At 41.4% G+C, this 27,762-nt stretch overlaps 1 protein-coding gene across 1 annotated transcript in view; it reads left to right on the top strand.

Moving 5' to 3' along the window:
* The window catches only part of LOC107318851 (uncharacterized), a 92,483-nt gene that overhangs the window by 6,000 nt on the left and 58,721 nt on the right, over positions 1 to 27,762 (top strand). The window contains exons 5-12 of the mRNA XM_085514927.1: positions 235 to 5,524; positions 9,885 to 10,081; positions 10,441 to 11,505; positions 11,709 to 12,001; positions 15,208 to 15,343; positions 15,457 to 15,540; positions 24,470 to 24,561; positions 26,625 to 26,808. Coding sequence (XP_085371053.1) covers positions 15,315 to 15,343; positions 15,457 to 15,540; positions 24,470 to 24,561; positions 26,625 to 26,808 — 389 coding nt within the window. The 5' untranslated portion in view covers positions 235 to 5,524; positions 9,885 to 10,081; positions 10,441 to 11,505; positions 11,709 to 12,001; positions 15,208 to 15,314. The remainder of the gene's footprint in view (positions 1 to 234; positions 5,525 to 9,884; positions 10,082 to 10,440; positions 11,506 to 11,708; positions 12,002 to 15,207; positions 15,344 to 15,456; positions 15,541 to 24,469; positions 24,562 to 26,624; positions 26,809 to 27,762) is intronic.

The following is a 27,762-nucleotide window of genomic DNA, read 5'->3' as shown; positions in this document are numbered from 1 at the left end:
ATGCAGCCACTAGCTTAGAATGGGAGGAAAGGAGGAAGATAGTCTCTAATATACTGTGGCTACCACTCTTGTTATTGGTTTTCATCGCATAGTTAAAAAACAACCTTTGTTTTTGCTAAGCATGAAAATTGGAAAATCTGAGTTGACAATTCTTTCTCTCTCTCCCTCTCTCTCTCTTTTTCTTCTTCTCTTTCTCTCTTTCTCTCTCTTCCCCCCCACCCCTGTGAAATCCAGGAATGAAATCACCTTCCTTTTGTAGGCAAACCTTTCCTGCTTGTCAAATAGGGAATTTTGCCCTCCTTAATGGGAGCTGCAGTATCCCATGGCTGCCTAATGAAGTAGGAGCTCAACGAGGCCTCCTCTACACCAAACAATCCCATATATCAGAGGCCATCCCTTTGAATTCAACAGCTTTTCTGGTGCTAAGAGAGGATATTGAAAACCTGGCCTTAAATCACACTTTTCAGGTAATAAGCAGCAATGAATGGAAGAGAAAAGGAAGCCAAGAGGCTTATAGGATTTAAGGAGCTTCTTTTAAAAGAAGTATCCACCCTGTTGCTGATGGCCAGATGCTCATGTGTGCCTGGAGATGTGCAAATAAACATAGGGTGTAAAGCTGTTAGCAGTGGTTCACGGCAACTGACTAACTCCTGTCAAGGGAAAGCAGGTTAGGTAAACTTTTCAGGTGTTTGGAGGTGAATCTTTTCATTTGTGCACAGCCCTTGGTTGACCCAACTATTTCACATCATTACCAATTGCTTTGTTCGTATGTATCAGACTTCCTTCTTGTGCTTTATTGGTTTTTGCTCTCACTGACCTCTTCCAGCAGTTTACTTTCTAACATCCTGAAAGCTTCATCATGACTGCTCAGTGCAGCTCACCTAGGGCTGAGATTAAAAGTTAAAAAAGAGAAAGAGTGAACACAACAGGAGAGAAAACAGAAGCGATTTTGGCAGCAACCTGGTGACACTCTGAAGTAAGTGAAATGGGATGGGTAACCACCTGGAATAATGGCAGGGGGAAAAAGAGAGAGAAGAAGCTTAGGGAATTGGCTCAAACAGCAGGGCCTGGGCAAGAGGATTAGGGGAAATAGCAATGTGAGCAGACCTCGGGAATGGAGAAAGCAGAAAGCATATCATCTCAGCTCTCTGTTCCAAAGAAAGATGCCAAGACCAGTTAAAATGGAATATAGGCTTGTCTGAGTCACAGCACAAATCCCCAGTGCCTTGTATCCAGTGGCTGCTTCTGTCCCAGGCTGAAACTCTGAAGGTACAAGAGGAGTCACAGGGTTATCCAGAATGAGAGGAGGAAGGAGAGAAAGTGGAAATCAAACTGGAGAGCAGATCTGCTTCCCACATCTTACTGCAGCTGCAGGACACTTTGCTGTAGCACGGACAACAGAGCATCAATAATATCCATCCCCAGGGGTGCCTCAGAGTGACATTTGTGGCCTCTCTCTGCACACTGGGGTATGGGGGACAGAAGGAGGTGAGAGTATGTCAGCCTGGCCAAGGCTCACTCAGGCTGAACCCAGGACCTTCTGCCATTTCTATTCCAGGAACTCACCACGGGGTTATGTTTGGGTTGCCTAAACAGAATGTTGCTGCCATTGGTAGAGGATAAACATTTTATTCAGTAGCAGTGGGGGGAGATTTGGGAGTCTGACTCTGCTCTGAATGTGGGTGACAGTTGAAGCATTCAGTACTCTTGCCAGGAAATATCTTAAGATTCATTTGGTGTCAATAATAAAAAAAATAGAATATTTCACTTTTTTTTTTTTTTTTTTTTTAAATTAGCTTGTATATGGTAGAAAATTAAAGCACAAAGCCAAATGTTGTTGTTGTGTCCTCTCAGAAAAGCTGGCCTGGGTTCTCTAGCACAGTCATAACCTTTCTTGCAGTTCACCACCAAAAAGTAGTGCTGACAAAATCAATTTGTTGTTATGAAGTGTTTCAGTGCTGTTGGAATCACATAACTTACAGTTGGTATGTGTATCATTGTCTCTAACTCTAATGCATTTCAGGTGTTTTGTCTCTCAGGTTATCGTCTAGAGCTGTAAGATATAGGCTTTGCTTTAGCTTTACAGTACCATGAAATGTCATAAAGCCCTGTGATTCTTGGTTTGGGACTGCTGATTTCAACACATGGGAGCAAAACACTGTGAGATCATGGTAATTGAGAAGGAATTCCAAGCAGGACCAACTGGAAGTCTATTCCGTGATACTATATCACTAGAACTGCATGAAATCTCCTAGCACATGTCTTCTAGCAGAAGACACTGTATAGACTTCAAAGGATCTTTGTTTTGAAAAAGGAAAAGAAAGGAGCATTTTTCCTGCATTCTTTCTTTCATGAAGTATATGATGTTGGGGTTTTTTGGTCATTTTTTTTTTTTTCTTGTGTATATTCTGCTTAATTGATAATGCTAATGAAGAGTTAAACATGCTACATCTTTAGACTAATGACCCTTTTCAAGGCTATTTTAACGGTGCCTTCCCAGCTTTTCCAAATCCCTGCTTTGCATTTAGGAGAAAGAGAGAAGTTTAGACTCAGTGTCTGCCTTTGGTGTTTCTTCCAACGGCAGATCTGAGGAATGCAGTGCCATGTCCTGGGGTACATAAAGCTTTGGTTTGGCATCCTTGACATCTTTGGTCCTTGTTGTGGCTATCTCATAATTCATGCAAGTGTTGCCATACAACTGGAAGTTTTTCATGAGGTCATAAAAGTGATTTATAGAGGTTTTCCCATAATCTCCAAGAAAATTAAAGAAGGCTGATGGAGCTATTCAGCTCACTGTTGCCTTAACAATGGTTTCATTCAGAAATGACACTGAGCAAGATTGAGGTATTAAGATAGCAAGAATGTCCTTAGGAAGTCTTTTCTGTCTGTAAATAACGGGATGCATTCAAACTAGAAAGTGTTGTTTCTTCTATATATTTTGATGATTTTACCCATGACAACTGCCTTGAGATTGGTCAGAGATTTTCTTACTTCACTTTCTGCTTCCAAATGCAAAAGGCTGATTAACCTGCTGCAGATCCCCGCTTGGCAAAATGATTTCCTTCTGAGATATATGAAGGTAAAGATTACCTTTACTTCAACTAGTGTTTTATTTTTATTTTATTTTGCTTTTAAAATAATATTACAGTAATATGCAAACATCTACATTACTGTGGATATGTAGATGTATAGGTACATGTATATATATATATACTTCCAACTTTACTTCTGAAGCTGTTTGTGGAGTGCTTTCATTTTTACAGAACTATGTAGTCCAAATGAGCTTTCACAAAACTGCCTCCAACTTCAATATATCCCCTACTTCCGACATGGGGAAAGCTTGGATGTAGTTCCCACCTCTGTGACTGGGGCTGAGTGCCAATTACACAGTACCCAGTGGCCTATGACTCTCTTTTTCACTTCTAAGAGTCTCTCTTTTCTAGCTAAATCTTCAGGACAGCTTGCAAACTATTTGCTCTGGAGTTGAAAGTAACCTTGAAAACACTACTCCATAGTAGTAACCGACAGGATTATCCTGTCCTTTCTCAAAAATGGTGGTATATCATTCCTATCTTTCCTCCTCAAACTCTTCCCAGCAGGTTTCTGAAGACCTTTTTGAGGTAGGTGATATAGTTTTTTTCCTCTTACATTTGAATATTTCATCTCTAACTTCACAGGGAGACGACTATCTCCTAACTGCGTGTAAAAAGCTAAGGGTGTTTTTTATGTATGTTCTAAAGCATTTGATGCAATCTATACAATGATTATATATAAATAAAGGCAAATTCTTTTTTAAATCACCTCTATACGGGAAGATGCATGCCTTTTAGAGGCAAGAGACTAAAAAGTCTGTACATAAATCAAGCAGGATCCAAAGGTGAGAAATTCAAGCTCTTTAAAGAGTATTTGAAATGCAAACATTAACACAAGACAGGGGACAGAAGACACCCTGACATCAGAAAATGAGTCCTCGAAATGATTCCTCGAGTGATGTAAAAGTATGACTGAAAACACTGGGCCAAATTCTGCTCTCACAGTTTGTGGATTTAAAGTAACTCAGCAATGTGAGTTCATTAAAAGGGAGATGGTGTCAGCCTTGCCATGTTCAGGAAGGTTGCAAATGGATTTAAGTATATAAATAAAAGATGGCTTCTTTGACATACACTACCAAACGGTATTTCAAGGCAGTGCTGTCTCACAGCCAGTGTATTGTAACAGGCTCATAAAAGAAAACAATGAAATAATTAGGTGCTGTGGCCTTGCATCTTATTTCTGGTGTGTGTAATATTAAAAATAATAATTATTATTGTTACTATAATAATTATTGTTGTTTTATTGTTACTATTATTGATTCTTGCAGTTTTCTCATGGCATTCCTTAAAGCTTCAGCTACTGGAATGAAGGGATCATTGGAATCATTTCAAGTTTGTTTGTGTTTATGTGGTGTTCCAGTTTTCCTAGTTACAAAAATAAACTCAAAAACATGTCTAAATGAAGGCACATGGAAAAGGCATCTAATGTTACATTTCTATATCAGGCATGTTATAAAGAAACAAATTTCACTTAAATGCCCACAGTGTCAGTAATTAGAATGAGCCTGGCATTCCTTGTTACCCTGTGAAATTACCTGCAAGGCCTTTTCATATTGTTTTTTGCCATTGTTTTCATGCTCAGTAGAGCATTAAGAGTCAATGATGGGCAGCTCTTGTGTTAGTCAGTCTGTGAGTCATGGATTATTCTCCATTCATTGGCAAGCTATGGGAAGCACCACAAGTTGTTTATAGACAAATACTTCCTAAAGACCTTTGTAATGGAGAATTCTCCTTTCTGCCTGCTGTCCAGTTCCTATAAGGCCCATCTTTTCCACAAAAATATAAATGCCTTTTTTTTTTTCTTTTCCCCTCAGTAACCTCTGTAATAAACCTTCAGCAGAAGCTATGGTTGAAGTATGCTTCTAGTCCAAAGGCACTCAGTCCTCCAGCTTTGAGCAGTGCAGTGCCATTTCCTCTCCATTTGTTTCTATGGAGCTGACTATGTGTGCGGTCATCCATAAGGGTGCTGAGATACCCTGGAGAGAGAAGGGCTGGCTGGAGCTATTTTTCATTATTTTATACTACACTTCATAATAAATGAGATCCATAGCACGTGAACACTGGACTTGTAGCTCATCATATCAGCAAGCATGAGGAACCTTATGTGCTAAATAAGATAAGTAAGCTTGAGAAAAATTGTCTGGTGAGGCAGTAGAGTGTTCAGTGTTAAACTGTACAGAGCAACCTTTCTGACTGAGAATGACGTTAAGACCTATGGTAACTTCAGAACGTCTAGTTTTAGAGGTAAAGCAGTGTATAATTTGTACCTATCTACGTTCACAGCCTTTCTTCTACAGTAAAAATGTACTGACTTAAATCTCTGTGGTCTTACAGAGGTCTTTGGAGTAACAGAGAACAGCAAGCAACTTGTGATCCACAAAGGAAAAAGGCAGGACAAGCAACAGGACTGAACTTCTGCAATGGTGATGATGGTGAGTGCTGCGTATTTACTTAGATCACATTGCACATGTGGATTTTTTAAGATGCAGCTTATAGCAGGTCTGGGTTTTAAGAAATATCCATGAGCTTACAGATAGGGTGCATGTCTGTCCACATCATAGTGCTGTAGTGTTGGATGGTCCTGCTGAGAGCCTAAAGAGTGTTTCTAACTCTGGTAGGCATTTTGACCAATAATCTGAGGATATGAACTATTGAACAGCTAACCAGTGCAAAGAAAATTATGGACATCTATTCCCAGAATAGCAGTTAAACTCCAGGAGATGAAGTATGCTGTTATTTCCGCAGCTCAGTGATGCTTTGGTACCTCCTGCCTTTGCATAATGATCTGGTTTTGGAATTCCCAAGGCTTACTTGATTTTGTGTAAGCAGAAGTGCCAGCAAGAGCCTCCAAAATGCCAAAATTCAGTTCCAAAAAGCTGCACTCAGCATCACAGATCATCCCAAAGAGAAGAAATTGAGAGTATATAACATCTTAAAACAGTGCTAATCTGTCCAGAGTAAAACATTTAACCCTTTACTACAGGAGACATTCCTGTTTGATAGTTTAGTTACTTTTCCTGGTCTATTATTAGTGATTTTATGTGTTTGCCCTCATTCTGAAGAAGGAATAAGCCTTGTGTGTTAGCAGCTGAGTGCAGTGACTCCATCTGATGGCAATTCATGCTAGATGAGGTTTGGCTTTCTAATTTTGGTGGGATTTCCAATCTCATGGCAGATTATAAACACCTTATAAAATCTTCCCGATCAAAGACTTGTGGAGGTGAGGGCTCTGCATAACAATTCATTTGGCATCATAAAACTGTAAAAGCACACACAAAAATGTACACACACGCACACAAACGCTCACTTCTACCATTTCACAAAGCGCTGGTTTTATCACTGTTTGCCTTGGAGTGAGTCAAGAGAATTCTGGTTTGGTTAAACTTTCTGCCTCTCAGATAAAAAACAGCAGCAATTTTCTGCTTGAATTTCTCTGTGACTAAATCCATTGATCATCCTTTCTCTCAGTGAGTGAGGAGTGTGTTTTCTCTTTAATAACTCCTATCCTTCTCCCTGAATATTTTTTTTTCCTCTCCTCTTGGCTTGTTTGTGTTGTGTTGGTCAGTCCACTGCACTATTCCTCCGAGAGACAGAGAGAGCGCAAAATTGAAGTTATTTTATGCTTGGTCTCCCTCGGTCCCAATTTTCAAATCTTCATGTCAATTTTCACACATCAGTGTCATATGGTGAACGCTATGGAAATTTCAGTGGGGTCCTTGGGAGACAATTTATACATGACCCCCTATTCCCTCCCCCAGCCAGGCTGTAGCCTCTGCCTTTAGGAAGTGGGTTTATAATTAATGTGGATTGTTAAATATAACCACATTCAGGAATTTTCCCGTTGTTTGTCTCTTTTGCAATGCAAGTGCAAAAGAACACAAGCTCTCTCCCTCTCTCTCCTAATAAATTGGCTCAAGTTAAATGAATAAAAATTATGGCATGCCGAAGGAAAAGATCAACTCATTACTCATTTTACTTTTTTTTTTTTCCCCCTTAAAAGGTATGTTGAAAAAGGTTTATCATGCAACTAATTTGGTAATCACCAGTTAGCAAATGCACTCATTGCCACCTACCTGGGTGAATCAGAAGGTTAGTAGCAAATGAAACATGGTGCAGTTTGGATGGGTAATTATATCTTCCTGTAAACTAATGAACATACATCACCTTAAGAGTCCTTGGTGAGTAAAATCCTAGCAACGGATGCAAAAGCTCAGCTGACACCCTCGGAGCATTTCAATCATTGACCTTAAAATGGGCCCCTGACATCAGAAAGGGGTGCACTGAGCCTACTGCATTTTACAGTGTTAATTATCCTCTCTGTGGGGGGGAAAGAGATGATAAATTGTCCAGATTATATCACAGAGCATCTTAAACCTCAGCCATTCATGAGGAGACCTAAAGTGCCCCCTGATCCTCAGTCTTTTGATTTTACTTGAATAGGGTATCGGTGCATCACATGAACCTGATTCTCAGTCTCGCCTACCAGTGATGCTTAAAGGAAGACTTTCTAATCATGCCATCCATGCAACCATGCCATTCCCCATTCCCTTTTTTATTCTTATTTTTTTATTTTTTGGCAAAACAGATTAGTAGCAGGGAAGGTCTGCTGCTCAACTTCCAAAGGGCCCCATCTTCCCTCTGCCCCACATCTTGTATGGACACTCTTTCTGCAGGCTCCTGTTTCTACTATCTGCAGCAATATATCAGCAATAGCAGGTTGGTGGAAGGAGTTTTCCTTATGAAAGATCTGGGGCTCCGTTTTGGCATTTGCCATGCAATGACACATCCAGGAGATGTAGTAATCAGAATCACATCATCCTCCAGTTTCTTTAACTTTCATGTTCAGACCAGGTGAAGTCCTGAAGGACTATTCAACAGGGGGAAAGGAATATACCACAGATTCTAGGGCCCTGTGCCTTCAGCTGCAGGTGCCTCTGGATTGCTATATTGTCAGCCAGGCTTACAGAGGTCATTTGGGACTGAGACCTGAGAAAACCCTGAATGTGAAGTGGAAAGCTGTGGGAGACACAAATCTGGTGGCAGATGAGGTTCAGAATCTGGGACAACTTTACACCATGCAGTCGCAGCAATATCAACTGAGAGCTTTAAACCCACTAGTGCTGAAAGCCAGTGCTTCTCATAGCCCGTGGCACTTCCAGTACAGTCCTTGCTTCTCCCTCCCAAGAAGGAGATTTGCCAATTTCCTTGGCAAATACTAATGTAGATGTGCTAAGTACTCTAGATTCAGCTGGATTGTGTTGATTATCACGATGATGCATTTTCCAGCTCTGAGTAGTATGGGATACAGAGTGATGTAGACAAGTCCAGTAGTAAGGCACTACACTGAGAATTATTTCTCTGCCTCTGTTTATTGTTGCCTTAGGGGTGATGGGTTTTTACATTTTGCACTTTCAAGTTCAAATGCCCCCATAGTTTAGCAGGATCTAATTGAAGAGGATTTGGTCTTTGCTATATTGGCTTGAGAAGGGTTTGAATCAAAGACCTCACAAAAAATAATGATAATTTAAAAAAAAAAAAAAAAAGGATTCTTTGTGTTTCTGCCAAGAGGAAGGCAGCACATGTGGCAGCCAGCAATGCCTGCTGGGGGCCCTGCTCCATGAGATACTCCAGTGAGGATGGTGATCTGCCATTCTTGGGGCTGAAATCTAGCTCTGCTGCTGAGTATTTTCAACGTCTTAATCAGTGATCCGATATTCTTTCATCTCAGCTATCCTTTCTAAAGGTATGAGTTACCTCACTCTAGGGGTTGTTGTGAAGATAACTAATTGTAGAGATTCTACTACAGTTAACCCAGTAATTGCTGTACCAAGGAGCACATAGATGTGGATAGGGATGATTTGCAGAGATGGTCTTGCCAGCTCCTGCCGAAGATCAGAACAGCCTGTGTCTAGAGTCAAATCATCTGAGATGAAGTCTGCATTACACTGATGTAGTTGGAAGAGGGATAGAGCCCTTAGCTATATTATATATATTTCGATATAGACAGAGGCAATCCACCAAAGCAAGACACTATAGCACATAACTCACATGTGCCTGTGTGCACCTGGGTATGTGAGAGACAGAGAGAAAGATGAGATATATTGGGAAACATATGAAAGATGAGACTGGAGAGATAATTTTCAGAAAGTACAGCCACCATCAGAAACTCTGTCTTTCCAGCTGGCAGGTTTTGCCTTGCTGGCGTTTCTCTCTTAACTTGACAGCTCAACTCTTAGCCTAGCTGATAGTCTTTGCCTAGAAATTTAATTAGAATGGGGGGGTAGAAAAGGAACAGGCCTTTTTGCCTCTTGGCACAGAGTTGAAAATAACTGAGTTTAATACCTTTGACACTGAAGTACCTGCTAAGGACACAAACTGCTGTACAGCTGATTGACCCATGTGTTGCTTCTCTCATCTTCAAGGTGTGCCACCTCGCTGCGGAATCATGTGTGAGGCTCCAAGGGTCTGTATTTCCAATGGCACAAGGCAGTATGAGAGAATGTGAAAAGGGAGAGATTCAGGCTCAGCAGCGGCTGGTGGTCCTTGGGTATTTCATTTTTCTCTTTCTGGTGCAGTAGGTTATTTTCTGTACTTGCAAGTGAGTGCTGTGCTGCAGTCAGCCGTGAACATTTCAGTTGGCCCAGCTGGCCTCTGGCTTTAATGCTCTTCTCTGGGTTTTCTCTGTGTAAAGAGGTGAAGTAAACAGATTGGAACCTTACACTCATATATATATAATTAATCGTGTACTGATTTTATGCTAGTAAAAAATAATATTGTGCTTATTTCTGGCAGAAAACGACCAGCTGAGGCAACAGGCCAGAGATTCCTCCAGTACTGTTTCATGGAATCATAGAATATCCTGAGTTTGAAAGGACCCACAAGAATACAGCTCCTGGAGGGGACTCTTTGAAGTATAGCAGCTCCCAGCTAAGTGCTGATTTCTTCAGAGAGATGGAGCCCTTGATGCCATTTCTGATTACCTCCAGGTGGTAAGGAAGGTATTTAGTGATTCTGGGGTATTTGGCCTCTTTCCTATACACACTGCAGGGAACCACCTGTGATGATGGCTTTAAGTTATGGGGTTTGGGTCTCTCCTCACTGAGAAGTGAAAGCCCCAGAGCTTCTCTTACACTGTCCAATGGTGTGGTTATCATGAATGCAGATGAGATCTTTCAACCTTTATACCGCCAGCAAAAGGCAACGTTGCTGCTATGAGAACTAGTTTTCAGGAAGTTTAACCCTCCAAAAATTTGGAGTCATCTTTACAGCTTTCAAGGAAGGACTGAGTGGAGCAGAGGAAGTGGTTACCAGTGCTTTGAAGTCATCTTCCTCACTATCTTTCTTTTAGTGTTCTTCTACCATGCACCATGAGGCCTGGTCAGGATGTTACCTTGAAGTAGACACATGTTGCAGAAACCAAGAATTATAGATGGGCTTGGTTTGGAAGGGACCTCAAAGATCATCTAGTTCCAACCCTCCTGCCACAGGTAGGGATGCTGGCTGCTAGATCACGCACTACATTTGGACATTAGCTGAATTCTGAGCCTGGTTCAGCACACCCACCCTCTGAGCAGAGTGGCACAAAGACAGGCAAAAAGGATCTTGTCAGCCATCAACCAGGTGAGACAAAATAGTGTTTTAATACTCAACTGAATTGTACAATATTGAACCTGTTCAGACTTAGGAAATGCCTTTAAGTTAGAGATCAGGCAGTGAGGTACCACCAGTATAATTGTGACTATGCAACAGTCCATAATGCATCAGCCCTAATGTGAAGTTATTACTGAAGGCTCAGTGCTGATACCTGTGTTAAGGCTCCGAACACTGCCCAGTGTGAACTATGTGTTTCCACAAGACTGAGCAGACCCAGACAGAGCTGATTGCTCTTGCAGTTAATAAAAAGCGCTGCACTTTCTCTCTTGACAATCCCGACACCTGAGTGCTTCCTACGTATGACAGTTAGCACATTCTGGTTGCTCAGTGGCCTGTGTGAAATGAGCCTCTTCTCAATTTAGTTCCTATCATCAGACAAGCAGTACACACAATAAAAAACACACCTTGACAGTCAGCCCCCAAAGTAGCCCTGGGGACCGAGGGCCTGGACTTCCCTTTCTCTCATATACGATCCCCATTAAATTGATACAATTTATTGGAGTGGATTCTCTCCCTACCACCTCCAGGTAAATCAGGTAACTTCACCGAGGTCGCTCTGGTTCAGTATCAAAGCACAGCATAGCCTGGAGGAGGGGAACCTCTCCTGACCCCACCAAGTTTCTTCTTGAGCTTGTCAGGCTTCCCACAGTCAGGGAAGCATATCTGTGCATACAACAGCATTTTTTTTACTTCAGCTTTCCACTCTTGGCTTTGTGTCGTTGGCCAAGGAGCTGCCTTTACTGCAGCTAACAGCATCGAGGTGGGTAGGATCTCTTTCTTTCCCAGGACAGAGAAAAGGGCATATAGCAAAGGGCTGGGGAAGGGGGAAGCAGGTGGATGCTGTACGGGCATCGCTTCAGCCCAGCCGAGCCCGTCAGGTCATGTCAAATGGAGCTAATATAAATGTCAGCATGCTGTTTCAGTGGTGAAATCTCTGCTTGTTGCAACGCAGTTCATTTTCAGTCTTCCAGCTCTACGGATGCTATCAGCTGACAAGTCTGGCCAGCACCCTCTGCCAAAAACATACGCACGCTCAACGTTCCTCAGGAGTTCCCCCCCACATCCCACCTTGTGACATACTTCTGTCAGATTTCTTCTGAGCACTGTCCACACCTTCCAGATAATGAGTTTAACATTTCAAGAACAGAAGCTCTCAATCTGAGCAAGATGAGGGAAAGATCTGCAGCCTTGATTTGGGGCAGGTGCCAACCCACCCGGTGCTCTCCGAAGCTCCTTTGGCATCCTCCTGATTTAAGGTAAGCAGTTGTAAGAAATGACTCAGAGCTCAAAGTCCACTCATTACTATTGTTATGTGTAAACAGGATGTCATTATTAAGAGTCTTCAATTCTTTCTCACTGTTCCTTGCTTTTAGAACAAATGTTATGCCCTTTTTGGCATCTCAGGCTGGAGCTGAAATCTCCTCTGCTTCCACCCTGGTGCAGTTGTCTGGTCCATTCCAGCTCCATTTCTCCTCCATATCTAAGCAATTTTTGTCTCCTGACAATGTTGTCTCCTTCTCCAGCCCTGGTCCCAGCTTTTAATATCTCCTTACAACCACATTTTTAACTTCTTCCTCCACTTTCCCCCTTTTACCTTCGTTTATAGCATACTCAGTATGTAAAAAATCAAAGGAAGATGAACAAGATGAAGAAATTGTTTATGTTAGAAAATAGGTGTGTGCCCCAGGTCATGGCAGAAGTAAGAAAAGGAAGATTTGGTGGAGGGAAAATTACAAATTCATGGTCAGCTTAAGATGATGGCTCACCATTCATGTATAAATGTAAAAAGTACTCCCTGGAATTTAACTTTAGAACAAAACAATTGCCTCACTTGACATATATTGTTAAATTCCAGCCCAATTTCTACAAAAGAGGAAGGGTTCTAAAATAATTTTTTTGTTCTCCTTTTCCCTACACGAAACTAAGCATATTTTCTTACACTTGGTGTGCTTTACTGCATAATAATATGTTTATAAGAGCTCCCCTACCTGTCACTTTCTGGAATTATAAAACACATGCACCCACCTGCAGTCTACAATACTGGTATTTACAAGCTTGTATAGGAATTGCAATATTTTTCCTGCAAGTTTGTTCTGTATTTTTCATTTCCAGCTGCTAATAGCTCATAGAATTTAGAAGATCTTGAGGTGAAGGTGTGACTTAAACACATACTATAAAACTCTGAAAGTACCCACTGTACTTCAGTGTAAAGGTTGTATAGTTTATTATATCTGCATATGCTCTAGAGCTCCAGTGACTGATTAGAATTAACGATTCTTGGGTTGGAAGGGACCTTAAAGACCAGCCAGCTCAAACCCTTGCCATGGGTTGGTTGTCACCAAACAGAACAGGCTGCCCCATCATCCAACATGAGATATGAAGACCCCACTGCCTCTACATGGATGCTTCTGCAAATGAACTCTGGATGCTCTTTCTGGCTTCTCTGAAGTGAAAATTCAATCAAGTTGTTTTGCCCTTCTTCCTCCTGCCATCTCAGTGTCAAGCATTTTTCTTCTCTATTTATACTGTGTAACCTAAAAGTCTAAATTCAAGTCTTGATCTTCAGTTTCCCTTCACAGTTCCTTTCTCATGCTCCTGAACCTTTCAGTATTCTCGCTATTTCAGCTCTCACGATAAAGTGCTTTATTTTTTCAAGTTGTAAGCATTTCTCCTTGCCTACATATGCATCTCTGGAGACCCTGCTCCCTTTCCTCTCTAGGCTTGCTCAGTTTTCTTTATCCACTTCTTCTGTTCTGTGTACCCAACTATAAGTCTCACTGAAATAACTCTCAACAAAACCTTTCCCTATTTCTTCTTGGGCAAAACCTGAGAGCAGAATGCCAGCCCCAGGCTCTTGACCCATCAGCCACTTTTGACATCATTGCTTACTTTGTGAATTCTGCACATCTGTGACTCAGTCCTTCACCGATGCTGCTCTTGTTGACTGAAGGAGGCCCTTCACCTCCATCCCCACCCTCCAATTTTGTGTTGACTTTGCAGATACTAATCCTTTGCCTCTTCTGCTCCCATACTTTTCTCTCAGCAATCCCGTCTGTGCATACAAACCCAAGCATCATTGCTATGACAATGACTCATGAGTCTATTCTGATCTTTTTTTCTTTTATCCCAAACTGTGTCTATTTCTTTCAGAGTTTTATTCATAATGAACAAACAGAAAAGATGCTGAATTTTCTGGCTCTCCGCAAAGCTAAAACTCTTGCAGAGGATTGGGATTGCTTGCTTTTATTCGTGGAAACATCCCGTTTTCTGGACAAATTGGATCATATGCCTGTGTTTTAAAATTGCTCTGTAAATGCAATTTCCCTAACTTATTGGTGTGACCAAGTCACATCTGTCTTGGCTACATTCCTCTGGCAGCCCTTTTCTCATGGCAGTTCTTCTGTTTCATCAAATCGTTTCACCAAACACAAGCTACTCTTTGCTTTGAAGACATCCTCCTAATTCACATACATTGTACAGCTATAGCATGGTCTGCTGAAACCCTGCTGGCCAAACTCAAATCAGAATGGGTTCCTCTGGTGCTTCTCTTTTGGCAGCCAGCATCTTTCCTGCAGGCAGCGCAGGGGAAAAGCAGGCACACACACAGCCCTCTGCTGCCTATGGCAGCCAGAGCACCTCTCAGCCACACCTGCTGACACAATCCATCAGCGCCCACCGAAATCAAATGCGGCTAATTGGAAGGTGATGACAGCCAAGGGACTGCTGGATTTGCATGCTAATTCCTCTATTTTAGCATCCCACAGCCAAGCTACAGGTAAAATGAGACTGAGCTCTTCATTCCAGATGATTTCCTGTCTTCTGTTCCACAGCATACAAGCACATATACCCATATATTTTCTCTTGGCTTTGCTGTCCTGAAGCCAAAAATCAGCTGGAGATTGCATTACATGTGCTTTCCAAAAAAGTCAGCCAAGAACTGCAAGGGGCAACGTGTTTTTGTCCTCTCATTGGGACAGGGCTGCAGACTGCAGCTGTAGATGAGCCTTTAAACATCAGAGCAGCACAGCTGACGACTGCAGAGCAAAGCACTTTCTGCAGGCTGGGTTACAGCTTCCTTGTGCCTTTTATGCCAGGGCATACAATGGATTCTCAGCTCTGGTTTCATGCAGAATTGCTGAATTATGCTTTGGGTGTCCAACCTCTACCACTATTCTACCACTGGCGTCTGCCTTTGCTCCGAGTCTACCAATTATTTCCTTTAAGTGTCAGCAGCACACCAGGCACACAGAGATATAACCTTACTTCAAGTTGATGCTGTTAAACTATCGCTTGAAACTGTAGTCGCAGTTGACAAGTGCTACTTCAGTCACTAATAACAACTTCAGAAGTGCTAGTGGTGTCTTGGTTCTTAATGCTGTGGCTCAGAGCTCTGGGAACGTCTTTCCAGGTCATTTAGAGCCATCCATCTGATCTGAAACAAGAGCAGTCAGTCTCTTCACAGGCTCTGCTCCTTGCTGGCTGCAAGGTCCTCTGTTCATCCCCTCAAGGCTGCAGCAGTGGCACATCCGGGTGGCTGTCTGCCTTCTGGAAGAGCTTCATTTACCTGCAATGATGTCAGTGTTTGCATCAAGGAAAAGGTGAGGGGTCCATCGCCTAATAGCTGAATACAGCCCTTTCATGGGAGGAGGCTCTTGCCCCATCACAGTTTTTCTTTAAATTTAACCTTAATTTTAACTTTTTTTGGAAGCAGGTTGAACTCTCTCCTGAGAAAGTCTGTCTGTACGGAAGGAGCAAGACAAGCACTCGGACACGAGTCCCAGCTTTGCAGCTGCAGGTAGGAAATACTTTTCCTTTCCTTTCACACTCCCCTATCTTCAGGCCCAGCTCCTTCAGACTAATCAAGACAGCTGAGGTATCTCAGAGCCAGAGGCTTCACTGTTTGGCAGGGGTCGCAAACATTTCCATTATACTTTGGCAGGTTTTTGGCACAGTCTGAGGATAAATTGGGAAGAGAGTAATTTAAGACAAGGCCAGATCATCTAGGTCACTGAGCCTTCTGCTTTCTGAGATGTTCAATCCAAAACAGCTTCCACTTTTCCTTTGCCTCTTGCACATAACAAGACACAACGTGGTATAACAAACCAAATATGGCTTTCCAACAGAAGCAAAATATGTCAGGTTTTAAGTCTCCTTGTCATGTCAATGTCTTCATCTAAATTCTGAAGCTGTCTTTTGTGTTGCCCAGCCTTGGTCTAATGTCTTTTAGAAAATGATGCTCATTTAATTCCTGAAATGTGAAATCTAGGTCTCAGGTCAAGAGCATAGATGTTCTTTAGCTGAAAAATTCAGATCCATCAGAGACTGTCTCAAGGAGCCTATAACTTCTCAGACTTTGGATTGCACCTTGACTCTTGCATCCATATATATAGTCTTTTGAAGAGTAGGATCTAAATAAAAATAACCTTGAAGAACGGGGAGCATTTTACGCCCCCACCCCTTCAATTTATTGGAAGGCAAAAGACCTCTTCAGGGCCGCAAATTGTCTGCACTGAACAAATAGCCAGGCCTCAGCTTAATATTTATCCCTCCCTCATTCTGTATCCAGACCAGGACTGCTTTGTCAGGCAGCAGTTGGATGAGACTTGATGGGAGAATCACCCAAGATAAGGAGTGCAAAGGGGTTTACCACTGCAGAGACATGGAAGCTAGGATAGCGCTGTTTTGTTGAGCGCTGCACATGCTCCCAGTAACTCAGGTCAGAAAGGAGCTGTCAGAGACCTGCCTCTCTTGAAAAACATGTGGATTTCATCTACACAAGCATAACTGCTATTACTGTCAGTGGTAATATTCCCTTCTTGACACATATGTATTATTATTAATCTTCCAAGCTATTTCTAAGCTATTAACTTTACAAAACCCACAGAGACTGTTAAGGACAATGGAGTTGAGCCTGTTCCACCGACAGGGAAAATATACTAGATGCTAACGTTAGATTGATTTGGGAGAAAAGAAAAAAATAAACCCAATTCTTCTCTTAGTAGTCATATGGACAACTTAAATCTAGTTCCAAACAATCAAAATTCATCCCTTCATGGCTGCTAGATGACAGACCTCTGGCCAAACCATGTACAGTCTGGTAACAACAGGCTTAGATGCATTTCTTGCCAGGCAAGTTTCTAACCTGCAGAAGCTGTGTTAGCTATGGGCAGGACATAGCAGTAGCACAGGGAAATTTTCATCCTCAATGAGAAATACCTCTGGGACAAAGGAAAGATTGCGTGGTATTTAGAGCAGATTGTGTGCATGTACAGGAAGGCAACAGAAAGCTCATTCAGAAGGCAGCTGCTTCTTTATATCCTCTCCATGTGTATGAACTTATGGTTGTATGAACAGCCATATCCAGTTATTGAAGTATTTGATGATCCAAAGTGCCCACGGTCTTCTTATTTCATCTCATTCATCACAAAAATTTTGTACGACCTTTTTACAGGTGTCAGCCTCCATACAATGGCTCACCAATAAAGGGTGGCTTCTCCCTCTATCAGGACTGTAGCATCGCTGGTATTTAAGAGGTGGTACTTTTGATATGATGCTTATTTAAAATTTGTAAAAGAAAAAAAAAAAAAAGAAAAAAAAAAAGTAATAAATCTACACATTCTTCCTAAGCAGCCATTGAAAGTCTGAATGTTCTTCCCCTTTCCAAAAGCATCAGGCGTTTAATGTTTGCTAAGTTGTTTTTACATGAATTAGGGCGTTTGAATGAAGCACTGTCAGTTACAAAATCACGCTGTTGTCTCCAGCTAATTTTGTGTTAGCGGCTCTTTTAAACTGCTAAATCTAGTTTTTAGTGTATGATGATTTTGTTTTGTGATGGTGTAAAACAGCTGCTACTTTTCTGATGAGTTGCCTATTTTCCATTTTATGTCTCTGCAAGATGTTGAGTTTCATCATGGCCCAGTCTGACAGGCAGCTGAGAAGAACCTGCAAAAAACACCCCACCCCCCCCACACACACACAAAAACCCCACCCCAAATTACACCAAAAAGCAAAGATCCCTCAGTCCAGGTTTTCACCCATCCTCATGCCCAGACTTCAGAATGATTGGTCTTCCTTCCTTCCTTCCATCTCAGTTTTAACCCTGATTTCATTAGGGCTTTTCTGAACTTCTTGGGCACCAAACTCTTACTGTCATCACATTGCAGCCACTTGTGACAGTCAGGGAATGGAAGCAAGAATCAGGCTGCCCATGAATGAGTACCCCTGACTTCTGGGCATCTCCCTTAATGCTGTTTTCTATTGCCTTTCTGCACAAGGTATCTTGCACTTAATGCTTACCAGAAGTGCTCATGGGGTGTTCTGTATGTTGCCCTGTAGCAATGTGCACGAAAGCAAGAAAATAATGAAGCATGAAAGCAGTGCTCAAGGAACTCCTCAAAGAGATGAAGACTGAGATCTGACCAATAATGAGCCACACCCCATAAAATGACCTTAGATTTGGACGGACAAATTGGAAGCCTCTTGCCTCCCCGATTCTTCCTTCCCTTTATCTTCACACCCCTCCCCAGAACAGCACTCAGGCTTTCCCAAAAGCGGTGCAACCCATTGAACAGGGGTGGTCCAAACTATTATGGAGATCTTAAACTGCCAAATTGATACAAGCTAAAATTGATTGCCTACTGAGCTTGTGAGATGAAGTGCTAGAAAGTGCATAGAGAGAAACAGGGAAAGAGTGCTAAGGAATTTGCTTCTTTTTTTCCCCCCTCCTTTTCCTTTGCATGCAACACCATCATTATCTTTCCAAGCCATCTTGCCTTAATGAGTTCTGCATCTCCCTCTCTCAATAATCATTGGACTGTTTCTCCTGGTATTTCCAACATAAAAGGTATTCTCAGTTTGTCTTCTAATTTGCCTGTTGCCGTGTCACTGCTGAAGAACTGCACAAGTGATTCAAAGTCAAATCCAGAGGGAAAATTGATGATGTGGACAGTATGACATTTAATCCCCCCTCAAGCTAAAAACCCTTTTGAGCTTTATAAATCTAAAAATCCTCCCTTAGCCTGCTTCATTCTATTCTGCATTGGTTTTATTAGCACCCTCATCACCAGAGCATCTGAACACCTTCGAGTAGTACATTAAGCAACGTGACTAACATCTGTCACATATAGTTTTCTCGCTCTCTCAGCATCCTTAAAATGAATTTAGTGCTTGTGTTGGATCGATAGCACTGGAGACAGATGGTCTCTGTTCAACCCCAGCAGGGGCACAGCATGAGGGAGACCCCTGGATAGACCCCCCAGCCTGCTGCCCTTCTGCCATCACACCCTTTTTTGGTCCAAGTTTGGACCAAATTTACTCTTAGCAGGACAGAGAAGTCAGAGCAATGCTGGGAAGTCAGATAAGTCACTCAGTGGTAAATTTCTGCTGCCAGGAGCCTTCAGCAGGGACAGCAGTTTGAGCCACTTGAACTCATGTCAATACAGGTCCTGTGTTGGGTAGGGCAGTAGTTCTATCCTATGGAGCAAAATCTAAGCATCCTGAGGCACTGTAATTTCAAGCAGTATGTTTTCTTAATGGGCCAAGTATGCTTTACCTAATTTTGCTTTGAGTGCATGGGATTGTTATTGCTCAGTGGCCTCACGCAGGTGTTTAAGCAGTTCTGTGGTGTGATTTTTCAATAGTGGCATAAGGTTTTATTGACTGTTACCTAAAGAGTAACTTCAGAGTAAATGAGCATTTGCAGCCAATTGTGATGGATGCATGTGGGGCGATGGCAGAAAACTCATGAGCTGGTGACCTCTTTGTCACAGTCTGTTGTGTTTTGAGTAAGGGTATAACGTAACTGGAAAAGGACTCTATTTTTCATACAGTAAGAAGAATTGGGAGAATTTATTTATGTTTCCCCTGAAAACTGTTGGCTTTTCAGTTCTGAAAATGTGAATGTGCTGAGGAAAATTCTAGGTAAATAAAATTCTGATGTTTGTGAGGATCCTGGGGTATGGGGTATATTTTGGTTTATGGGTATGCCTTACATGGCTGACTAGGGGACTCTTTGTGATAAATGAGATTACAGCACTTTTGAAGCACGATAGAACTCTGATCCAATGCAAAACTTTGCCTTGTTCAGTGTCCCATCCTTGCAGATATTCAAGGTCAGGGTGGGCTGGGCTCTAAGCAACCTGTCTGAGCTGTAGGTGTCCCTGTTCACCACAGGGAAGTTTGACTAGATGACCTTTAAGGGTCCCTTCCAACTCAAATGCTTCTATGATTCTATAAAATTCACAAGAGTAAATAACCTTTACATCTCACTGTTCCCTCCTATCCATAAAAACCCAACTGAGGCTGGCTGGAAACCCAGCCCCTCCAGCAAGACCTCAATTAAGGCATGATCTGAAGCTCTTCTCTGTACAAAACCCTAGACTGTACTACAGACCTAGCAGTACTGGAAATATGAGATATCTGATCAAGAAAGATAAATACATCTATTTCAGAATACATAATCCTACCACATATGTGAAGTAGTTTAACCATTAGCAAGTTGTCAAGCGTTATTGAATGGAGTTAAACTCTTTATTTCTGTGCAGGATCAATTCTGTTCCTCCCGCCCCCCCCCCTTCTCCCCTTCCCAGTACAGTGAGTTTTTATACGATACACATTGCAGCGCCTGGGGCAGATGACACTTGCCAAGGGGCTTGATGATCAATTCTGATACAAATCTGACATGAAAAGTCTTGAGAGAATCTGGATCAGATGATCAATGGAAGACAGAAATCCACATTTAATGCCGCGCTGCTCCTAAATGTCTATGCCTGTCTCAAACTGAGATCCAAAAGCAAGCACAATCCACAGAGACGACATATGGATGGGTACATGGACAGAGGTGTGAGAATGGCATTTCACATGCCCTTTTTGAAATGAATATTGTGGAAGTATTACATGTAGGATTGACAGCCCTTCAGGTTTAAGTATGAAATTAATCATAAAAACATGGATCAGAGAAATGCTAGTGATCACTTTACCACCAAGTCTGTGCTACAGAGTCCATGGGCAGAAAATAGTTTCCATTTTATTTCTGTAAAAATCTGTTAGATTTCTGTCTCTGAATCAAAGATGAAAGAGAGACCTATTACCAGCCTCAGACCTTGGAGCCATGCCTTCATTTACCACCAGTCGGCTTTGCTCCTCTCCCTGTTTCTCCCCAAGCCTGGCTGCATCTGAGTATTCATAAATGCACTTTATTATTTCTCCCCTCACAGTTGCTTTTTTCTTTCCACACCTGCCAACATTAGCTCCTTCCCTTGAATCGTGCTGCTGTACAGTCTAATGCATGTGATCTTCATGCCAAGATGCTATTTAATTTCCCAACAAAGTTCTTTTGGCATGGAATGAGCAGTCAGAGCACACGAGGGGAGGCATAGACAGAGTGGGAAGGGAAACGAGAAGGAAGAAGGACTCCAATGTATGTTGCCTCTGGCTTCAACCATGAGTGGTTTCAGCAAGTGGCTGGGGAGCAGCGTGGGTGGGATGGTGGTGGCAACAGGGGGTTCGTGGATGGCAGGTTGCTGAATCAGGAACCCTGACACTTGTGAAGTACTCTGTCAGGAACATTAAGTATCCAAAAGTGATAAAGCTTCAATTTGCTAGTCCATTAGACTAATTACTGCAATAATTAAGTAACTACTTGATTAGAACTAATGGGTACCTAATTATCCAGGAGAAAAGTATCAGGTGGCAATTATCAGGTGGCAATTAATAGACTGGAGTTAATGTCTTAGCACTGTCTTTGTATGAATTCATAAGCAAGGTAAAGAAAACAAACAATAACTTATTAATATTTATTGGTGCCACAGTGTTTTTCAGCTTGTTTCATTTACACAGAACCAATTAGTGAAAAGACAGTTATTGTTGCAAAGACGTAAAGTGACTGAAGCAGGAGTTTGATTTTAAAGGAACAGGATCACATTAGCACTTATAAGCAAAGACAAATGGATATCAGCCAGGGACTTGGTTCTGGTGCTGCTAATTCATCAACAGAAGAAATCAGAGTAATTGAGCTCAATATTAATAATGAAACACACAGGAAGGCAGCTCCCTTCTTAATGGGGTTCACTTTGATATTGGCCCCTCCCTGGATCTTCATCAGCATTTTCTACAGTGCATGGAAAACAGAGAAAGCACCTTCCTGAGTGAGTGGGAGCATCCCGTGGGCATGGGTGGGAGACACCATAACATCATCTTCCAGATCAATGCCACAAGCCCTTTGAAGGAGACAGCTTTCCTGGGCAGATAATGCCTGGTTGCAAAGTTGCTACAAATGCAGTTTCCATAATGAAGGCAGTGGAACTGAATTCTTGCCCGTATGCTGGTTTATCCGTGTAAAAGAAAACATGGGGATGTTCCCATTCCCAGTATTTCTCCTTAATTTAGCACCCATCCGAAACACCAGTGGTAATCTGTGTTAGAGAGATCCAAAGCCAAACTGAACCTGCTTTAGATCTCAAATGCTCTAAGTGCATATTTTTATAGTTGCTGCTTTCTTTTGTTGGCCATACAAAGGGCCAGCTTCTCAGGTGGCATACACTGATGTCCTTTCTAGGATGTCAGCACAACAGTAGTGATTTACATGGACTCAAAACTGTGACCTAGGATCTGTGTTTCCCACTCTCCAAATTCAAAAGGCTTTAAATTTCCCAACAGAAAAAAAATGAGAAATCACAGGGAATTCCTTCCTATGTATTTTTTATGGCCATAAATGATCATTGTTCTTCTTAAATGAGCTTCAGACCAAAACTATTGCACGTGCAGAGGATCTCCTTGTCTCTCTGCGGGAGAGCTCATATTAGCAATAATTACTCTCACGCTTAAGAGTTTCTACAGTGTGATATACAGTGAGCTGGCAACTGCTTTTGGAGCATAGAATGAAGCCTGGGTTCTCTCATAAACTTTAATCCTTTAAAATTTAACTGTTAGCAAATGAAAGACTAAATTATCAGATGGATTTATGCCAGCGCAGATAGATAGAGTTCTGCTAAGCTCCGCTTTGTGGAGGCTGAGGATCTGGCCCTTGCCATGTTATCCCCCATCTATCCTTTTCTCCGTGGCATAAATAAATGAAAGGTGTCCTAATCATATTTTAGACTGTGTGCAGAGTCATATGCTAAACCGTAATGTCTCCGTATTAGAACATGTGGGATGATAAATGGAGATAAATCTAAAATTTATAGAACATGAACATTTGCATAAACTGCAATATCCAAACATATAGGCTGTTAAGTAACAATTGTCACAAAGGGCATAAAAAATTCAACTTTGTTTCATAAAAAGAACTCAAATTCCTAACATGATTAAGATAATATATCATTTGTTCCTATCTTATTAAAGGCATAATTGTTGTTAGACGCAGAAGTGGCATTAAGTCTAATCTGGCTTTATATATGTACAAATAGAAGGGGAGGTGAATGTGAAAATTGATGCTTTTGGTGATCCATAGGCATTTTATTAATGTTTGAATAATAACTGCCTGGAGGGCCTGTTATAAATTAAAGGGACGAATTGAGATATAAATTTTTATGAGGACTAGTTATACATTTCCATTATGTGTTTAAAAATGAAGGAATTACTGTGAACACAGCAGAACTCACATTTATTTGAGGTGATTTGGATGGAAGGGAAGGTGCAGTGAAGGAAGCTGCTTGCTGGCTGTAAGAAAGATGTATCTGTCCCTTTGAAGAGATACATCATATGTCATGCATGAACTCGGTTCTACAGGAGACTTTTCTCTGCAGCTGATTTCGCATGATTATTTATTTGACAACAGCAAGTGATGATATAGCAATGAGTTTTAAGCCACTTAGAGAAGAATGCTTATTCCTAAATCACAGAGGAGTTCCCAAAACCCAACCATTGTCAGACCACAGTTAATCTAATAGAGGGACCCAGTAATCTCTTTGGCATTTATTTCTCATTATTCCTCCTGTCTGGATATACACATCTTCATTTGCAGTGCATCCACCAGCCCTGCAGTGTTTCTCAGAGTTTCCTCCTGCCCCTTGTAGCTGTTTGCAGGAACTCAGCTCTCATTTCTGAGTGGGCACCGTACTCCCTTTGCTATCCACCAGAGGAGATGTCCTGTAAGATCCATAGTTAGTCCCATCAATGTGCTTTTCCCATGACATGAGGGTGAAGATAACCCAGTATGTTCAACGAGGCAGGCCCTTTGGCCTGAGAATATGTCTTTTCATGACGGAGAGGGTCCATTATCCCAGTACTTAGGCAATCACTTACTGTATAGGTGAACTCTTTTCCACTCCCTTGTTTATTGCTCCTGACCCCCGAGGGCGAAGCCTTTTAGATCAAATTCTTCAGGTTATTTTGTATTTAACCTTTATTTAAAGCCTTGATTTTTCTTGATTTCAGTAGATGCAAGGAAACTGATATCCCAGAGGACCTAACCTATTTTCTCCATGTGGCAGTTCCTTGTCTGTAAAACAAGGAGACTCAAACAAGTAGTTTGTGGAGGAAAGCGTTCGTTGGTGTGATGCTGAGAGAGATGACATTGTGGAACCATCTGCAGATATGCCAGAACAATATAGCAGCTGTGCTACTGTGTTCTGGTGGTGTTTTATTGCAAGACATACAGCACAGTAGATGACTCCCCTATCTTACTATCCCCTGACTTTGTGATAGTAAGAGGAATGATCCACTTATTTCCTTGTTAGTTGATGCACTTGTTTCAGCTTTCCAGGACTCTGTTTCTTCTCTTGCAGTCTTAAAGTTTGCAGCTCTCCAAATCTTACTCGGATCAAGTTCAAGTGTGCCTTTCCTTCAAGGATACAACCATGCGTGCAGCTATCATCTGGTAGGTATATCTATATAGGCATAAAGGAGTTTTCTCATGACTTCATACAACCAATCTGATGATGTGGGGTCTGTTTTTGAAAATACCTTCTGACTAGCTCCAAAGCAACAAAAAATCTTCTCCAGTCAGTAGAAGCCTTTTCTAAGTGTTCTGACCAAGTGAGTAATTATACAAAAGAATCCCACTCTTTCCCCAAACTCTATTTTTTTTCTCTGTGTGTTATTCAAAGGACAAATTCAGAAGAGTTTCTTCAGGCAAGGTGCAGGGGAACATTATAGAGAGTAAGTTCTATGACAGAATTAGCAAATGTATTAAGTACAGTGCCAATCTGGTATAGCAGAAATGACTAAATACCCATCAGGGCCTGTCACTCGTCAAGAAGTGAAATCTTAGACCCATTTAAGTCAATGACAAATGTTCACAGAATCTGGCTGCAAGTTAATAAATGTTTGGAGCCTGTATAACTCAGACTCTGATATTTGTCAAATTAATTATTTGATTGATCTTATTGTCTGTCAAAAAAATTCTTTGTGGAGTTGGAATGCTTTGTGTTTTACTATCTATAATTTTGATGAAGCAAACCTCATACAAGAAAGGGGATATATCATTGCAAGTTTTACGCTGGGTCACAGACAGTTATTATACATAATATGAAATCATGTAGCTAAATATGGAATTGTAAAGCATTCAGAATGGACCACAGCTGGCTTTGTATCTTCTGCCTCCTTTTGGTCAATTCTTGGTTTGGGAGTGCTTTAATATTCAATCTGAACTTTCTTTTATCACATTCTTCTCACTAGGCTACATATACACAAAATGAAAGAAAATAACTCCACGCGTACACCAATTCCTTCGGCTTACCCTTGCCTCTAACACAAAACACAGGATTTCAAGACTATATACATCAGGTGTTTTCAGCAAAGTAGCAGCAGCAGCAGCAAATCATAGACATTTGTCATTCCTTGGAGCTGTCTGACAGTTCTGACAATTCATTAGGCTGGGCTGAAAAGAGGTTTAGAAAGCAAAGGAAGGATCACAGGTAGTGGAGTTGCTTTTGCATGATCCAGTAATAGCTGATTTGTATCATTTTTGGTGATGGATACACTTTTCAGATTAAACTCAACTGAATTTTTCGCCCTTATTCTTCTCTTTTTCTGTTTCTCCCCCACAAGGAGCTTCTGTGCACATTTAGTCTAGATTTAGACCTCAATTTATCCCAAGAAGTAGATGCCAAAGAAATTCTTCCTGGTAACTACCAATATCTCTGGCTTATAGAAGTGCAGTGAGTTTTGCTATTCAGTTTCCACCCAGTGAGGCTTTGCTTTTTCGTCATGTTTGAGGTTTATTCCTCTGCACAGCGATTTCATGACACGTGTCATTCTTCAAAGTCAGAGTCATTCCCACCTGAATGTATGCAAACCAAACCTCTGCCTTTGTTCAGTGATAAGTGCCTCCATTATCCTGCTCTTTCCACTTACTGATTTGCTTTTGAGACTTGTACACAAGCAATTTTTTTGACTTGAAGTCAAATCTGTTGCAATAACGCTGAATCTGCAGAATAGACCACCTGGAAAATATTTGATCTTCCGCTGGAAAACATTTTGCTTTTGCAGGTTGTTGGACTGTCTCAAATAATGCCACAATGTAAAATGTCTGGGTCAGATTTTGAGTTGACGAGGCAGCGCTGTCTGACCAGAATATCCCTGGGGTCAGGGAGATGATGGTCTCAGGGATCAGTGCTATCATGGAGCCTGCTTTGCCCTGCTAACGATGAATAGGTTTCCATCTTCATTCTATCTCTTTCATAGCTGCTGCAGAAGAAGCTGTCTGAGATTGATCCTGACCCACTACTGTTACATGTATGTCCTACAAGAGCAATGTTTGATCTCGATAACCATTGGAACGTACTCATTTAAAGAACTGTAACATAGCCCCAAAGGAAGACCTTATAGATATAAATATATATTATTTTTCATATGGGAGTTTTCCCAGAATCTCAAAACAATTGGTAAAGTTGTAACCAACTCTAACTTTGGGATTTTTCTTCCTCCCCTGTGCTTCAGAATGCCAACAACATCACCTGGAAATCCATCTCAGATGCCACTTCTTCTTCAAGCAGAGCTTCCCACCTGTCTCAAGCCAGGGGTTTTGGACAGTCATGGAACTACCTGCAAATAATGCTGTGCTCCTGCTTCTCCAGTGTGTCTTCCTAGACCTGATGTCAGCTTCTTGCTTGTGGAGACAAAGGTATTTCTGGCTCTTTGATCCCATGGGTAGGATTACGAAGCAGTTCATGGTGACATTTCTGGATGTTGTTGGCTTATGTGTTGTGTTGCCTGTTGTGCCTCCTTATTTGCTTGTAGGTTGTGTGATTTTAGTGGTTGGTCGTGAGCGGCAGGCTGCACTTGTTGGTTTGTTACTCTGGAGTTATGCGTGTGGGCTGAACTGTTGGCATTAATTATTTTTAATAGTGAGTCAGACACTGAATTACAGGATCTTTTCCATGGATAGCAGAACAAACAAACAAACAAACGGCCCTCCTCTCCCACCCCCAACATAAGTCACATTTTGTCTTCTCTGACCTCAACCAGCCCCTTAAATTTTGTATCAAACATCGGAGAGAAAGAGGTCAAAGTAAGAACCCTGTTGTAAAAATACAACACAGCCAACCCATATATGAACCATGGGAACTTGTCATCTTATCATCCTAATTGAAGTCATTCTGCAATGTATGACAGTCCATCATATATTCTGCCAGTCAGTGTGTCATACATGATGTGTAACGAGAGAGCTCATAAACCCAGAGGGGAAGCCCCTTCTCTTTTATTACTTTATTTGATCATTTTCATAAAAATTCCCCTTGAACAAAACAGAGGGATGTGTTTATTAGCCACATTGAAGCTTTGTCCATTCATTTGACACTGTGATTTACACAGATTTACCCTCCAAATAAAATAAAATAAAATAAAATAAAATAAAATAAAATAAAATCTCATTATTTCCAGTCCGGAGAGGTGTCTTTATATATATATATATATGTATGTATGTATGTGTGTGTATATATATATATATATATATATGTGTGTGTGTGTGTGTGTGTATGTATATATGTATATATGTGTGTATATATATGTATATATATATGTATATGTATATATATGTTTTCATTGTGAGATGAAATCTATGTATTTAATGCCACAG

The sequence above is a fragment of the Coturnix japonica genome, chromosome 14 (assembly GCF_054131305.1).
Source record: "Coturnix japonica strain WE chromosome 14, WE-NBRP24, whole genome shotgun sequence".
Taxonomy (NCBI): Eukaryota; Metazoa; Chordata; class Aves; order Galliformes; family Phasianidae; genus Coturnix; species Coturnix japonica.
This window is presented reverse-complemented; position numbering and strand designations above follow the sequence as displayed.